Here is a 16,074-nt window from a genome sequence, read left to right as displayed (position 1 = left end):
CACATCTGAGTCTGATTAAAGTCGCCGTGCGTAACCGTTTAAGAACGCCTATAAAATCCCAGGCTGATTACAGCCGTGGCGCGCAGCCGCTTTCCACATGTTAAAACTTGGCCTGGCTTTTATTCTGCTTCTCTTAAAAATAGCAAAACCCTGATCCAGCAGCCCCGTTGCACCTGTTCAATCGGTGGGTGTTTTCTGTGTGCACAATTAGCACGTTAACCCTGTAAAACCTGAATGTAAGAAACACGCACGGAACCAGCACTGTGCTCGGACGCAATGCCCAGAGCAGTCTCACTGTGGGAAAAGCTGCACTCGAGCGTGGATTTGGCAGACAACGCTGTACTCACGCCTATCTGAAAGGGTCCAGTGAAGTAGTCCAGGTTGGCCTGAACGAAGCCCACGTTCCTCAGGCCCAGTTCTGTACAACGACTCTCGGCCCGAACCAGAGACTGCTCCTTGTTTTCGATCAGAACCACCTGGAATTACCGTGAAACAAAAGGCAGCTGTAAATTAGGTTATCTTTCAGAGCACATCAAACTACCCCCTACAGTGAGTGACTGTTTCACACTTCTTTTAATAGACTTTTAAAACATTAAATACGAAGTTTGCAGTTTGTGGCTCTACATACACTCACTGAGAACTTTATTAGGAACTAATACTGGATAGGGCCTCCCTTTGCTCTCAAAACAACCTCAATTCTTTGTAGCATGGATTTCTTTGAGATTCTGTTCCATGTTGACAGGATTGCATCATGCAATTGCTGCAGATTTGTCAGCAGCACATTCATGCTGCAAATCTCCTGTTCTACCACATCCCAAAGGTATTCTATTAGATTCAGATCTGGTGACTGGGAAGGCCACTGAAGAACATTAAACTCATTGTCATGTTGATGAAACCAGTTTGAGATGACTTCTGCTTTGTAACATGGTGCATTATCATGCTGGAAGTACCCATTAGAAGATGGGATGCAAATGGTCAGCAACAATACTCAAATAGGCTGTGGCATTCAAGAAATGATTGATTGGTATTAATTGTCCGTAAATATGCCAAGAAAACATTCCCTACAAGATTACACCACCGCCACCAACCTGGACATGCTTTTGCAAAATTCTTACCCTAACCCACTGAGATCAGCAGTTACAGAAATACTCAAACCAGCCGCCTGGCACCGACAAGATGTTTTCTCCGCACTATGATGGTAGATGTGAACATTAACTAAAGCCTCTGACCCATATCTGCATGATTATATGCATTGCACTGCTGCCACATGATTAGCTGATTAGATAATAACATAAATAAATGTTCCTAATAAAGTTCCCAGTGACTGTATATAGCAATATAATATCTGCAAACATCAGCATTTATGCAGTGTACATAAAGCTACAGGAAAATGAGTTGGGCCTGTTTCCAGACAAACCATTGGAGCTGATTGTATTTCGGAAAAGGACGATCTGTGATCGTTCACAAATGTCTGCGGCTGTTGGCCACGTGATTGTGGTGGGAGAACTGCCATACCGGCTCCTGGCCTGTTTTTCTTTTCCGTTCTGGTCACTTGCGGTGAATGAGTGTGCTGAGCCTGAAGGAACCCCATAACAACAGACTGGGACGGTGAATCTAAACCTTACCTGGCAGTCTGGCAGGGTGTGTGCGAGAGCAATCCCAACATGCCCCTGTAAAGACACACATACATACACACAGAAAGAAGACAACCATCAAAGAGGATATCAAAGGAGTTCTGATCCAACCTCAGCTTTCTTTCAAAATACTGACCCATTAACCCCCACTCCTCCATGGATGAGGAGTCTCACTTGAAAGACTTTTCTCAGGCTCTTTGCTTGTGTGCAGCATATCAAGAGCACAAAGGCTGACTGCAGTACAGGAGGAGAAGAGGAGGAGCGGTGATTAGCCACTGGGAGGAGGAGGAGGGGGGGGTACCCGCGTTTCCCGCCGGCCGCCTTACCCCGCCGCTGCAGAAGTCCACCACTGTGTCTCCGGAGCGGGCCAGCCTCGTCACCATGGCAACCAAGTTGTTCAACTGTTGCCGTTTTCTCACTGCCCTGACATCTGACATTTTCCCTGGAAACAGACAGGTTTCTGTTTTTGAGTACAAGCTATTTATATATAAACTCAATAATCTGTCAATGAATTGCCATTTCGAAGGTATTGAATAAGAACAAGCAAAATGGTAGAATTGTGGGGGCTGCTTTCCAAAGGGGCACAAAGGTGTAAACCATAATATGTGTTGTTTGTGTAAGTGTGTGTGTGTGTGCGTGCGTGCGTGTGTGCGTGTGCGCAGGGGTGCATGTGTGTGTATGTGTGTGTATGTGTGTGGACAAAGAACATTAGATAACAACTTAGACATTAGACAGGACATAAATGCGGGTGTAACAGAAACCTAGATTATAATGGACACTGACAAAACGAATACCTGTCTGCATTTTTTTAAAACAAAAATGGCAATGAGACAATTTCTTCTTCTCCTTCCAGGGCAGAGAGAGACACTGGAATATTCATTGTTCTGTTTGATAACACATTGCATGGCTTTGCACACTTCTTTTGCTCCATTGTTTCCCACAGCACCAGTGCAAACACTAACAATTATTAATTATTATTATTATTATTATTATTATTATTCAGACCTTTTCTGTCTCGACATTAAAATCGGCGGGGAACAGATCTCTGAGCTGGCTGGTGAAATGTGCCGTTCCGGTGGTGAGACGAGGGGGAAATTGAGTTAATGCCGGTGACTACTGCGGCGAGATACGGAGCCTTCGGAGAGCACCTTATTAAAAAATATATAAAAGTAAAAAATCCCCAGCTGCTCTCCCCTGCCAGCCACAGGGACTTCTCCCTGCCACATCGGGGACCATAAATCACCGGTGACGATCGTTTCATTGGTCCCCGTGTCACGCAATTATATCCCTCGCTGGAATATCAGTATGGTATTATCTATGCTCGTGTCTCTTTGCGCGGCTCCCACAGATTGATGTATAGTGAAGTGCTTTAAGCAGAATGGGTATTCTCCCCACCGCAGGGCCATTGCCACCTCTGTCGTGAAGATGATTTCACCACGAAGACTTTCAAAAGCCCACACACAGTGATGAACAATGGTACATATTGAAAACGTACATTTTTTTTTTGCTCATGAAACTTATTTGCGTTCACTCTTCCTGTTCATTATAGCTGGCGTTTGGAGACCCTCTCAGTGAAATATCAAAGCAGCTGGGGTCTTTGTGCTAATATCAAAGTGGGGGTCTTTGTTCTACCTGACCATTTTTGGTGTTTATTTCTTTCAAATCCCTGCCTGCACTCCCACTCGGCATCCATTCAATTACACAAAACAAACTAAATAAATAAATAACGCGCGTCAATGCTAAATGGGGGGAAACAATGAATGGGAAAATTCAGGAAAAACAAAAATAGGAGGAGGTCCACCTCTCTCCTCACAGGGGTATACTCAAACAAAGATTTGCTCAGCAAAGTAATAATTAAAATTATAAAAATTAAACCCATTACCGACAAGAGTCACTAAAACGACTTCCAGAAATGGGGAGGAGAGTAAACCTGATCCAACTGGAAGACCTCTCTCTTATCATCAGGGAGAAAATTATAGTAATTTCCAGCCAGCAGTTCCTCAGGCCAAAAGGTTTCTATGAGAAAGGTTAATGTGAACTTCCTCCTGCTCTGTCACAGAGACCAGGGGACAGCACACAGCGCTGGGGTCTGACTCACCTCTCTGCCCAGCAGATTCGGCAGGGCCTGCAAGATAAACCACACGCGCTCACAGGTCGAGCACACAGTTGCTAGCGAGGTACTAGCAAGGCGCGACTCTGCTCTGCGCAGTGGCCCCCCGTAATTACAGATGCAAGCCGCCGGCCTTCCTCCCTCCCGTTTTATGTGGTCGTAGGGGCGAGTAGAAATGCCTCAGCCCCCTGAGAGACGCCTCGTTCAGCTCGTCTTCCCGTAGCTCCAACCCTGCAATTTCAGCTATTCAACACCCGCAATTTCCAACCCGACTGCTCATAAACAAAGGAATTTACTTCAAATAAAATCGCTCACAAGCCGGACCCTTGTCAGACAAAGCACGTATTTCGCAGGAATGTAGGCACTATAACAATACAATGGATATCCAACTGGTGAAAAGGTTGCGTTTGCCCGTTACGTGACATCACAGCGGCACAGAAATTCCTATTCAATGTAGCGCCGCTCCTGATACAGCATCACTGCCGTTCGCTCCGTATCAAATCCCTCACAGACGTCAACCCGCTCCGGTATAAAGAGCGTGAAAAACCATTCCGACAGCTTCACAGGAGCCATTTCACAAGACAGGCTTCAGCACTCTCAACAATGGGGGCGTAGGACATTTTTGACTGGCAAGAGTTCGCACCAGCAAGACATCCTTCAGTGTTATTTGAGGCCTTGCCTCGGCAGACCACAAGTTCCGCAGAGTTGCCTCGAAATCAGCTTGGCCGCATTGGCAATCTCACTCCGACTGTGCATGCGAGTTAGGATGCAACTCTTGCACCTCTTAAAAAGCATGTTGCATCATATTTAGGCTACATTCATATTTTTTACGCTGACGTGACGACTATATACCGGCATTCCTGCACACATGTGGTCACAACATTGGGCGTCCTGACGCGCTGGGTTTTGGTGGCCGCTCCTGAACAGCTCTGCAAACGGCTCCTTTATAACCCGCTTTACTCATGCGCAAATAAAGAAGAATAAGAGTTTGCTCTGGGGGTTCCTGGAGACAGGGCCGCCAGCACAGTGCAGAGCTGATGGTGCTGCAGGTCTGGAGGTGTTTTTTTTGGAAAAGCGCTTTGCGTGCGCAAACCGCAGCCTATCTTTAGTATTCTGGAGCGCTGGCGGCTTAATTCCTTTTGTTGGCAGGGGTTTGCGGACGCGCATGATCACACCTGAATAACGCTGGCTAAGGTGAAGGAGGAATATAATTATCTCATATAGCACTGAATAGTTTCATGAACCCTGTCAGAACCACCCGCAGCTACCAAACTGTAAATGCTGTCATTTCCAAAGTTGTTTTTTTTTGATGACAGGACATTCACTCATTTTAATATCTGATCCAGTTACCTGGTTTAATCAGACAGAACCCATTACTGGGAACACATCTTAACTCCTCAGGTTACCTGTTCATTCAAAACTAATTGCTGGAAAAGTCGCCGTGCCTTTTACCGAAAGCCATCGGATTTGTTTTCTTCACATCATTTGGTCACAAGCACCACACATATTAACAATCTTTTGATCCACTCAAGAATGTGGCAATTTCCTTTCCCATGCAAGTGTGCCAAGTCCTATTCCTCTAAACAGATTCTGCTTCTCAAAGGAGGAGCAAGAACCAGACATTCTGCCGCTGTTTTGGCAAGGGCCACAAATTATTTTGCGTCTGCTATTAAAGATGAGCTAGATTTGAACACCCAGCTCGAATAAAAAGCACAATAAACACAGTTCTGAAAGCCACCAATGTCAAAGTAAGGCCTCTTCCACTTGTTATACATATGTCTGTAAATACTGTATGATGCAAATGCTTGGAGCCTCTTAACAATGGTATATAAAGTTACCTCATTCCATGGCAAAGGACAGAGATTGCACAGAGATTAAAACACTATTGACAGAAAATACATCATGGCCTTCATTAATGAACTATTAAGGAGTGCTGCTAATGCTGTAAAACCAGTACTAAGTCGTTCTTTTAATGTAAATGGGATTCCCCAGGTAAAGTCCCTCAACAGACAATAGAACAGGAATTCACCTACAGGTTATAGTTAATAGAGGTGTGATTACTATAGACTACATCAGGGAAAGTCTGGAGGTCACAAAAAAAGCTCAAAAAGAACAATGTGCTGTGCAGAATAGGGTAGAGGGGATTAGACAAAGAATAAACAATGCAGGCCGAAAAGAGGTGGCACACTCCTGACGAGCGCCATCCATCTTGGGAGGATTTATGGCTCTTTAATGTTGTAAAGTTTACAGAGTCTTCTATAAACCTTAGGTTGGCACTGTGACTCATGTCACATCTCAAGACTGAAACGCCATCGAGCAATACTGAAGGAACCAAGCACAGCACAGCCAAGCTTTATCACACAGACCTACAGTACCTCAGGGACATGGTCAGCAAAGAGATTTTCAGATCGGCACAAAGAACATCATCAAATAAATAGATAAATACTGACCAACTAAAATTACATTACAGTCATTTGGCAGATGCTCTTATCCAGAGTAACGTGCAATAACACAGTGACAAGTGCTCTAAAAACCCTTGAGGGAAGTACAGTTCCAAGTGATCACATGGATAACTAGTAGAATAATCAGACCAAGTAGCAATCTGACCAAGTAGCAATACCTCAGTTTTGGCAACTAGAATACTAAATTATACGCAACTGCAATCACAACAGCATATAGTGTACATGGCCAACTAGAAATTACAGGGAGGTAGAGAGGGGAGGGGAAAGATGCAGCCAAAAAAGCTGTGCTTGAAGGTGGTCAAAGACACAGCTGTTCTGAACTCCGCTGTGGGGCCAGAAGTCGTGACCAGGAAATGCAGGTAGGTTGGCGTTTAGGGTCCAATGAGATTTTGGATGTATGCTGGGGCTGAACCCTTAACAAGCACCAGCTATGTCAAGCTGGTGGCAAGACAGCTCATCTGCCATCTGCTGTGGCTTATTTCAAACAGCCCACACGGCCGAGGGCGATAAGTGTCCAGTGAAGGCCTGTTACACAGCTGTAGACTTTTACTGGAACAATACAAAGATAATAGACCCATAGAGAAAGCAAGGGGGGGGGGGGGGGGGGGGTGCATATTCCAATCAATTTGACAGCTTAATATTCTGTATCTCCAATTTTTGAATAAATGAGCCCTGATTTGTTTTTCAGTCCACCAAGTAACGCCATGCCAGTTCTTTCAGTAAATAGGACTTGCCACAAAGAGATCAATACTCAATCCTGTTTGTTAGGAAGAAATTCTGAGAATTTCAATTAACTTTATGCAGACTTATTTTATTTTATGTGGACTCTCCTCCACAGCATTGATGCAAAACCAGGATTTTTATCCATTTCATGTTAATTAAAATGTTAAAAGCATTTGAGTATTGCGATGTTACTGCAATGGAATATTTATTCATAAATTAACTTTCCATTTATTAACAGTGACTGTCTTTTCATTTATTCACGAACAGCTTCTGTCAGAATGTAAAAGACAATATAAAACACATAAAGCAAGGTTGCCACTCCTTTCCTTCTCAGCACGATAAACATTCCCACATACACTGTGTTAGTGCACGGATGTGCGTGTGCACACACGTGTGTCTTTTTGTCCTTCTATCTGAATGTGTGCAGGGGTGTTTGACTTGGCTTTTGAAAATGCAGACCACACACCTCCTGCCAAAGATAAAAATTCTGTTGGTGGCAAAAGGAAATAAAATAATAAAAGAAATAAAATAAAAACGCGGGTGTGGAATTCCAGGAGTTTGGAGGATATCAGCGTATCCGCGCCCCCTCCCTCCCTCCCTCCCTCCCGCAGGCAGGCAGACCCAGCCCTGGCTCCCACGGGAGAATGTAAACAGCACCAGGAGGTGACTAGCATGAAGAGCAGGACACTCCCCCGCTGGTGTGGAGTGGTGAGCCCCGCTGCAGGCCCTTATCACCCGCACATCTGGGCTCTGCGCCTCCACATAGCACCTCCACAGACTGGGGTGGCTGGTTGGGGGTTTGTCTGGACACCCCAAGTAATTCATCACTTTTCCATCTCAGTCCACAAAATGGGGAACAGAAGTTTGAATAATTTAAAAATGATCAACAATATTGAGAGCAAGACAGCGCGATAGAGAGAGATAGATGTACAATATATTTATATTTTTAAGTCCACAGCCTAGGGACATGCAGAGAAATGCAGACCTGTTCAATCTGAACTGAAAAGAGGGGTAGAGTGAGAGGGTCTTCATTCAATTTCACTTTTATCAGCAACAGATGTGCCTCCACATTCATAAAATCACATTCTTGCAGATACTGTGACACAGAAGAGATACTGCTCGCGGGAAACTGTGCATACGGTTCATGATTAGGTAAATCCATTTAAAATGTGTGTACCATAAGACAGGCTGGGGTAGAAGATGTTTTAAGGAACTACAGTGAAGACAGCCAACATTTAGGCTATACTTCTTAGATTCTAGTTACTGACAATCTGAAGCCAGTAGCCTTTTGCTGTTAGCTTTAAGGAACACAAGCGTTTTCCAATATTTTCACAGCAAATTTTTGTTTTTTTGTTTTTTTGTTTTATCTGATTTTCCATGAATCACTCTTCTGATTCCCCAGCAGCTGACAGACACAGACTTGTTTTAAAGTCACGTGATGAATGAACCAAGCACCTTCCACAGCCCTGGATATGACAAGATGCTGGCAGACGGAGAGATTTTAAATGGAATGGTATCTGGCTGGCAGAGCCTGATTACTCCTTTGGCAACGCTGGGAGCAATTCTAAGAACCCTTCCCCGCAATTTGAGATTTTAAATGGCTTGCTAGCAGGGCACAAAATCAAACTATGACAAGAGCAATACAACTCACCATATGGTCTCTATTAGACAGTCTATGGACCGAAAACAAAGCTTACTTGGCAAATGTCTGATAATGACAGTAATCTATAGCCCTGAAGACTGTTTCATTGTACTCCTGTTGGTTTAAAAAAAACACACACACACACCCATACATACACACACGGACGGATGCATACACAGACACACACTCGTCCGTACAAACACACATGCATGAACATGCACGCACACACACGGACAAAGGCACGCAGAATTGCTCTATTTAAAAACAGTTATTTAAATGTTACAATTATTCACACCCTCTTCCTCACCTTTGTGCTGCCTCCCTTCACAAGGACATCACAGCTGATTGGTCCTCCATAGGGTTTTATAAAATTGATAAACATACAGGATGCACCAAGTATTAAACCAGGGGAGGCAATAATTATGGAACCTTGATTTTGGTGAAATCTATTTTTTATTAAATGAATGCTTGATTTTGGTTGGTTCCACTGAAACATTAAATAAAGTACAGTTTTTCACATGTTTGCATTTTGAGTTAATCTAAATAACTACATTGTTTTTATTATTTTTTCTGCATTGCCAGTCAGGGGTGCCCATAATTCTGGAGTCCACTGAATAACAGTTGAACATCAACAGAGCTCAAAAATACACTTTCTAATCCAGAACTATTTCTTCTATTGCTGGGACAAAGCACACCAGTATTATAGGGCAAAGGATTAATGTCTTCTTTATAGTGCATCATTGGCAACTAAAGGAGTTCCTATATTGTCTTGGCACAATTTTGCTAACCAGTTAGTTCACAGCTGGCTAATGTACACTAAGAGCTCAGCTGATGATTGCGTGTAACTGCGGCATTATATTTGGAAAGATATGTTGCTTTTGAGTTTTTCGATCGCAAATTGTCAGCGCATTGATTAACAGAGAAGAAGTGGTCCATAGAGGTCCATTACTGTATATCACAGCGAACTGCATCTAACAAGTTGTGAAATCTGATAAATAAAACTTCATTTTATATATTTTTACAGGCAAATAGCTGGTCATGTAAGCATGACAACAAAAATGGCCATGATTTACCTTGGGCTGGATGTGTATCTGTGAAAAAGCCCTTCCTAATCTTTCTTGGTCCAGTGTTGATGGTGCTTGGCCCATTGGAGTCTATTCTTCTTTTTTTACAGCACATAGAAAGGTCTTTTTGGCAGATACACATCCTTCTGGACCAGCAGATCGTAGTTGCTGTTTCACTGTAGTCAGGTAAAATGGTTTCTCTTAAGCTGCTTCGAGTTCTCCCTGATGTTTAGGTGCGGTTTTACAACGGTTTCTCTTGCTAGACACCACAAGATATTAGTCTTCTGCCTCTGGTGTTATCGGTCTTCCTGGTCTTCCGTTAACAATACTGCACATCAGCTGGACCCTATTGAGAGTGTACTGAACACTGCACCTGGAAACCTTAACCTTATGTGCCAGTTCTCGCTACCGAGTAGCGTACCGTTTTTGCCACAACATGTTAACTTGGCCCTGCACATCTAAGACCAAGTCCTTTTTCTTTGCCATATATCTTGCAACTTTAGTGCATATTTTACCTACACTATAGGCTAAAGGTATCAGGTGTTACATAAAGAACCAAGATCGGATTCAGTCAATTTAATGACCCCACCTACTACCATCCCTCCACCTCCCACTTTGCAAAATGTTTGGATTGGCTTCCAATGCTTTTCTTTAAAAAAATAAAATCCAGTTTTCTGTTTGTAGGAAAATCATGTGTTTTTTGTTTTTGTATTTTTTTTAGAAGAACTCATCTTTTTGTGTTATTGTAGGCTAAAGAAAATACAATTATATTCTGGTTTGTTATTCAATAAATGTGCATATATGAACTGCATTCTTCTCTGCCTAAACTGTAAAAACACAGGTTCCTAATACTTTTGGCCTGTATTGTGTATATATGCAATAAGAATAAGAATCAGCCGTATTGATTGACCTTTCCTTAGGTGCACCACTCCCTAATGAAGGTTTTCCATGTACACCTCTCCACCCATCGCCCTCCTACCTGGAAATGCTATTAGCCACCTGACATGCAATTTGTTTCGTTTGTTAGTATTTTATTTATTTATTTATTTATTTTTTCTACAGTGGACCCTTTGTTGTCTTTTCTCTTTGCTGTCAAGTAATGTACCATGATGTGCTCTTTATCAGAGGCCATGTCATCTTCTGCCTGCAGGGTTTGTAAATCATGGCCGATAGCATTCCCTACACGCACAATGTCCCATACCCCCCCAGGATTAGTCATTCTCTGGCTGGGCTCCAGATGCTGTCTCGGTCTTGTATGGGCCATGTTCTCAAATCTAGAGGGCTTGCAGGAACTGACAAAGCACAGTTCTGTCAGCAGTCCCAAGAATCCCGCTGCAACGGTAGATAAAGGGATTGGTGGGGCGCTCCTCGGTCATTAAGCTCCCCCGGTCGGGATGCAGAGTCGTGGGTATCCAGGGACCTCAGGCTCTGCTGTAACACACCCCCCGACCCCCCCCCCCCCCCCCCCCCCCCAATCATCCCACCAACCCTGGGCTGGGACCGTTAGACCTTCACCGCTATCTGCAAAGCGGATATTACAAACCAGGGGGACCGATTTAAAGCGAGTGACTGAGGCTTCCATGCCATTCGGCTATCATTTGTAAACGGCCCACTGAACTGTGAGCGCCCGTAGGGGTGCAGACCTGGGAGAATTGGAGGCAGATTAGAAGATGTCACTTGACTTTCCTCCATCGACAGGGACTGACCGGCGTCCCTGGTACCCCCTAATCTGCGCTACCTATTCCTCAGGGTCCAGGACCTCTCCCTACCAAAAAAGGAAAAACGGTTTTAGGCTTCAAAAGCCAACAAACCAAAGCTGGCATTCCAAATGACCTTTCACGTGTTTGTTTTCAGATACGCCTGAGTCGAGTCATGTCATACCTATGTGAACCGAAAATGCTCCCCTACCTTGAGAAGTGGGTTGGTCTCACTGGGAGCGTGCTTAACTGCCGCTGTACTTATGTAACAGAAATACTTTTTTCTTTTTTTACTTTTCACAGATAATTGATCTAAACTGTCTATCCGACATAAATGAACAAACGCTTTTTAAAACTAAATTAAGGCAGAGGTACCAACTAGTCCGTCTTCAGTCAAAAAGAGACTGTTCACTTACAGATGGGCAGTCTGGCTCAAAAGACAGAATCTGAAGTCAGTTAGATTCTGACCTTAATTTTAAGTCACACAGACAAGATGACCAGGCCTGCATTTTTTCACATGTACAGCCAAAGTAAGTCAGCAAGACGACAAAAAAAATGAGTCTTGTTACTCGTCTATAAAGCCATGAATGGTTTAGCACCTTGTTATAGCCAAAATTGTCTGTCATTTGATGTGCCAACGCGAGCACTCCGATCGTCCACAATAGGCTTACTCAAAGTACTTGTGCTTAAAACAAGAAAGTGGTGAGAGTGCCTTCAGCGATTATGCACTAAAACACCCACAACACATCCGAACAATAGACTCGGCTGGCCGTTTTAAAAAGCAACTCACAACATTCCTTTTTAATTTAGCATTTCATTGATTCCTTTATTCCGCTGTGTTTTACCGCTTATTCACATTTTATATTTTCATTTTAATATCTTACTTCATTTATTTATTTTACTTTTATTATCTCATTCTTATTTTTTTAAGTTTCATATTTTATTTTATTCCCTTTCCTAAAAACAAAATGACTATGATTGTTGTGTTATTCCCTGTCATTTATTATTTCTGTTAAGCACTTTGAGCTGCATTATGAAACTCTATACAGTCTATTATATACATTTGATACATTTTATTAACTTAACAAGACTGTGAGTGCACTGTCGCAAAAAAAAGAAAATCCAACACACAGTTCCCCATGTACACTTCTGTAGCTCTGTATCTCATTATAGGGAAGTTCTGTACCAAAGCTACAGAAAATTCAGGCCAAATTCTTGCAAGCTAATCCACTGCTCCTGGAACTCTGAAAATGTTTAGACTTTGGAAGACCTTTGACCCCAGTGAATCTTCTCCTAAAGGCAGGGATATTCGCTGGGTATGGGTATCGAACCCTTTCATGCCGGCAAGGAATTCCAAGGACCTGTCCTGACATTAATGGGAACAAACACAGGGCATAGCTGGAGGATGGAGTAGAAATGGCAGTTTATTCTGTTTGTGAAGGAGTCACAGGAGGTAAAGGCACTTGGTATGGAGTGACTCACAGGGACTGTGGGTGGTGTGCGGCTGGGGGGGGTCAGCAGGCCGCACACCACCTGTGAAGACATTGGGAGACCCCAGGCTGAATAATGGGCAGAGCAACAGATATCCAAACACAGCGCAAGCCCTCAGTGAAAACAGCCCCTAGCTACCGCGTATCAGATTCCGGCAATCATCCCAAGCCAGACACCGCCACACCCCACCCACACAAGACACAAGAATCATGTTTTTCAAAATAAATGCCAGCAAAACTAAGCATCGCCATTGCTAGTCCTGACTGGCTGAGTGTAGAATGTGTGACTAAGAATGCAAACTAACTTCACTGAGAGTTGTAGTCAGCAGGAGGTTTGAGAAAGACTGATGCCTGATGCTATTGCTAATGCTAGCAGCAGGCACTGCTGAATGTTAAATTCAGCCTTTGTACTGGATACCCATATCAATCGGCACCTGGCCACTGACGTCTAAAGCGCATTCTGTTTGCACTTGAGTCTTTACTGGTCACGTGTTCACGAAGACACTGCATTTCCCCTTCCAGCACTGTCACATAAACTAGCAGTTCTAATCAATACATTAAGACAGGGGTGCCCAATCTTACCCCGAAAGGGCCGGCGTGGATGCAGGTTTTTGTTTTAGCCCAGCACTGCGGCACCAGATTTCACTGATTAACTGATTGCGGTCTTCGATCAAGATAAATACAATCAGGTTCCTTAGTGCCGATTTCAGATAAGATGCACACCTTTTTGCATTAAGACATGTTTAGCACCTGGGCACAATACAGATAATCATAACTCCTAACAACACCCTCCCCTCCCCGTAGTTTTGACTAGCCTTGTTTTATTCTCCTGCTTTTTTTTTTTTTACCTTAGAGAGCACTTTGAATTCCACACAAGAATCACAATCTACATGAATTGAGAAATTAATTATCTTTGCTAGACCTCAGTTCCTACACTTTGCAGTGTGTGAAAACCTTTTTTTTTTCATGTGCAATTATGTAGCTCCCTGAATCTGCAAGAAGTCTTTATTTCATTTTTATTATTTTTTTTTTCAACTAAGTGCAAATTTAATTCCTGCAATTTATAAAACTGTTGACTAAATGCCAATTGTCACAGCTCCCTCAAAGACGACCCTTAAAGCTCCTGGATGATTTGTGGTGGCCAGAGTGGACAATCCGGGTCCACAAAGTAAAGACCCACTCAAGTCACCAGGATTTCTAATTTGCACAATTCTTCAGCCAGGTTGGACTAATTGGAGAAATCAACCGGCAGGAGTTTTACTTTCTGACCCTTGGACTTTTCACCAGGCTACCCCACGGGTCATGTTTCTACCAGGCATGTGGGGAGCCTGTGCCATTACTCAACTGCACCATGTTACACCGGAGATTTCCCCCAATAAACAGACACAGACACAACACACACACACACACACACACACACACACACACACACAAACACATTATTCAGCTCAACATGCCACATGAAAACTGCAATCATCCAATTATCATGGGAAGATCTGGCGCAATGGTACAGTCAATTGATCCTCATTACATGAAGGGGGGAAAGTCAGTGACTCATCCTGGCATCAAACCTGAGACACAATACCACCCCGGGAGCCACTTTCACAAAATAAAGTGCTGATTTAACTTGGTAATGTATTTATGGATTATGGAAATTATGTTTACAGACAATAGTGAATTGGGCCAAACCATACTGTAATATTTATTTTACAGGCATCATAACACAAATATGCTTTTTAGTGTGTATATTTTTTTGCAATTCAGGAGAGGTGGAAAATCCACCAATTTTATCATCAGTGCCATACAGTGTTTGTGAATAAGCATCAATTATCACAGATGACTAAAGTTAAAGGCCACCTGTGTAGAATTAATATAGTTCTAGTGAAGAGTAGTGAACAGTAAAGGTTAATAGAATCATTAAAGCTCGCCACTCAGACAGTCATTTCAGAAAATCCCAGGGTCTCTAATTCACACTTCTAGAAATAGTTCCATAATTCTATCTACGTAGGTGTTCAACTAATAACATTAAAGCTATGCCTCTTCCATTTCCACATGTGAAATAATGGAAGCCTCTTCCATTTCCACATGTGAAATAATGGAATTCTTACCTTCTGGTCCAGTCGCGGTATTTATTTATGATTTCTTTTCATTTTTAAATTTCTAAATGAGGACAGAGATGTTTTTTGACTGAGGAAAAATCATCTTCTGTGTAAAGGCAATATTTATACCTCTTGGTAAGTGCTTTTTTTATGACATTTGTAATCAAGTCCTACAAATTGATGTTATCTTTTTCTGTAACACTATGCCTCAGGTTCTGTAAACCACATAATATTATATCTAGTATATGTCCTGAAATTACATCTAAACAATATCGTTTTCACGTCACACCTGAGGTTTTCATCGCTCAATTTATTATTTGGTTTGCTTCTGCTTTATTGCCTCGCAATAAATGACAGTTTTTTTTCCCCTGTAGGAGAGAGAAGAACAGAAGAATGCACTCCTGCCCTCCTACCCAGGAAATGGACTCCCCCGTCTTTTCTGGCTCTGCATTGCTGAATGCCGTACCTACCAACCGAGATGCCATTGTGAGAACTTAATAGGCATGATGACCAGGGCATGACAAGCATGTGGAGGAAGTGTGAAGGTTGTATGAGATATACGGGGGTCAGCGGGCTAATGCTAACACTCAACCCTCATTTGGGGGGGGGGAGGACTTGGACGTGTGCCTTCCTGCCAAAGGTCTTTGAGGGAAAGGACACCTCCAGTACCAAAGACAAGTGAGGAAAATGTAGCATTCGCCCTCCGTCCTGTCCACTTCAATTAGGCAACTTACCATCAGTGATTAAATGCGCTGCTTCAATCCCAGACTAAATGTTGAAGGCATTATCCACACTCCAAACAGTGCATTTAGTAGCTATCCTATTGCTATTTTTCCACACAATACACCATACTACAGAGCTCGTAACTGTTTCCAATGGTTGGCTGCACTTTGAAAAGCAGGAGAAAATAAGAGAGCCATAAAAGTATTACTTCTCCATGTAATGACATTCAGAGAGCATTAGCTCACTTCCCTGCGCCACACTGGCAGCAGCATTTACCGATTATGGTGATGTTCATGGAATCGCAAATTCTGTGGCTCAAACCCGAGGATCATTGCGTAAGCGTTAAAATAAGCCTGTGCAGGCCTGAGAGCGGTGCCTGCTGTAACCACCGTAAGTGTTATGATACGATAATGAGAAAAGCCGAAGAAAA

At 43.0% G+C, this 16,074-nt stretch overlaps 1 protein-coding gene across 3 annotated transcripts in view; it reads right to left on the bottom strand.

Moving 5' to 3' along the window:
• The window catches only part of gstcd (glutathione S-transferase, C-terminal domain containing), a 38,483-nt gene that overhangs the window by 12,440 nt on the left and 9,969 nt on the right, over positions 1–16,074 (bottom strand). For all 3 annotated transcript variants that reach the window (XM_061244243.1, XM_061244242.1, XM_061244244.1), the window contains exons 6-8: positions 1,961–2,076; positions 1,626–1,670; positions 348–476 (exon numbers count right to left, since the gene is read on the bottom strand). In XM_061244243.1, coding sequence (XP_061100227.1) covers positions 348–476; positions 1,626–1,670; positions 1,961–2,076 — 290 coding nt within the window. The remainder of the gene's footprint in view (positions 1–347; positions 477–1,625; positions 1,671–1,960; positions 2,077–16,074) is intronic.

The sequence above is a fragment of the Conger conger genome, chromosome 6 (genome assembly GCF_963514075.1).
Source record: "Conger conger chromosome 6, fConCon1.1, whole genome shotgun sequence".
Classification (NCBI taxonomy): domain Eukaryota; kingdom Metazoa; phylum Chordata; class Actinopteri; order Anguilliformes; family Congridae; genus Conger; species Conger conger.
Note: the sequence above shows the minus strand (reverse complement) of the source record. Positions and strands in the feature narration are given on the sequence as shown.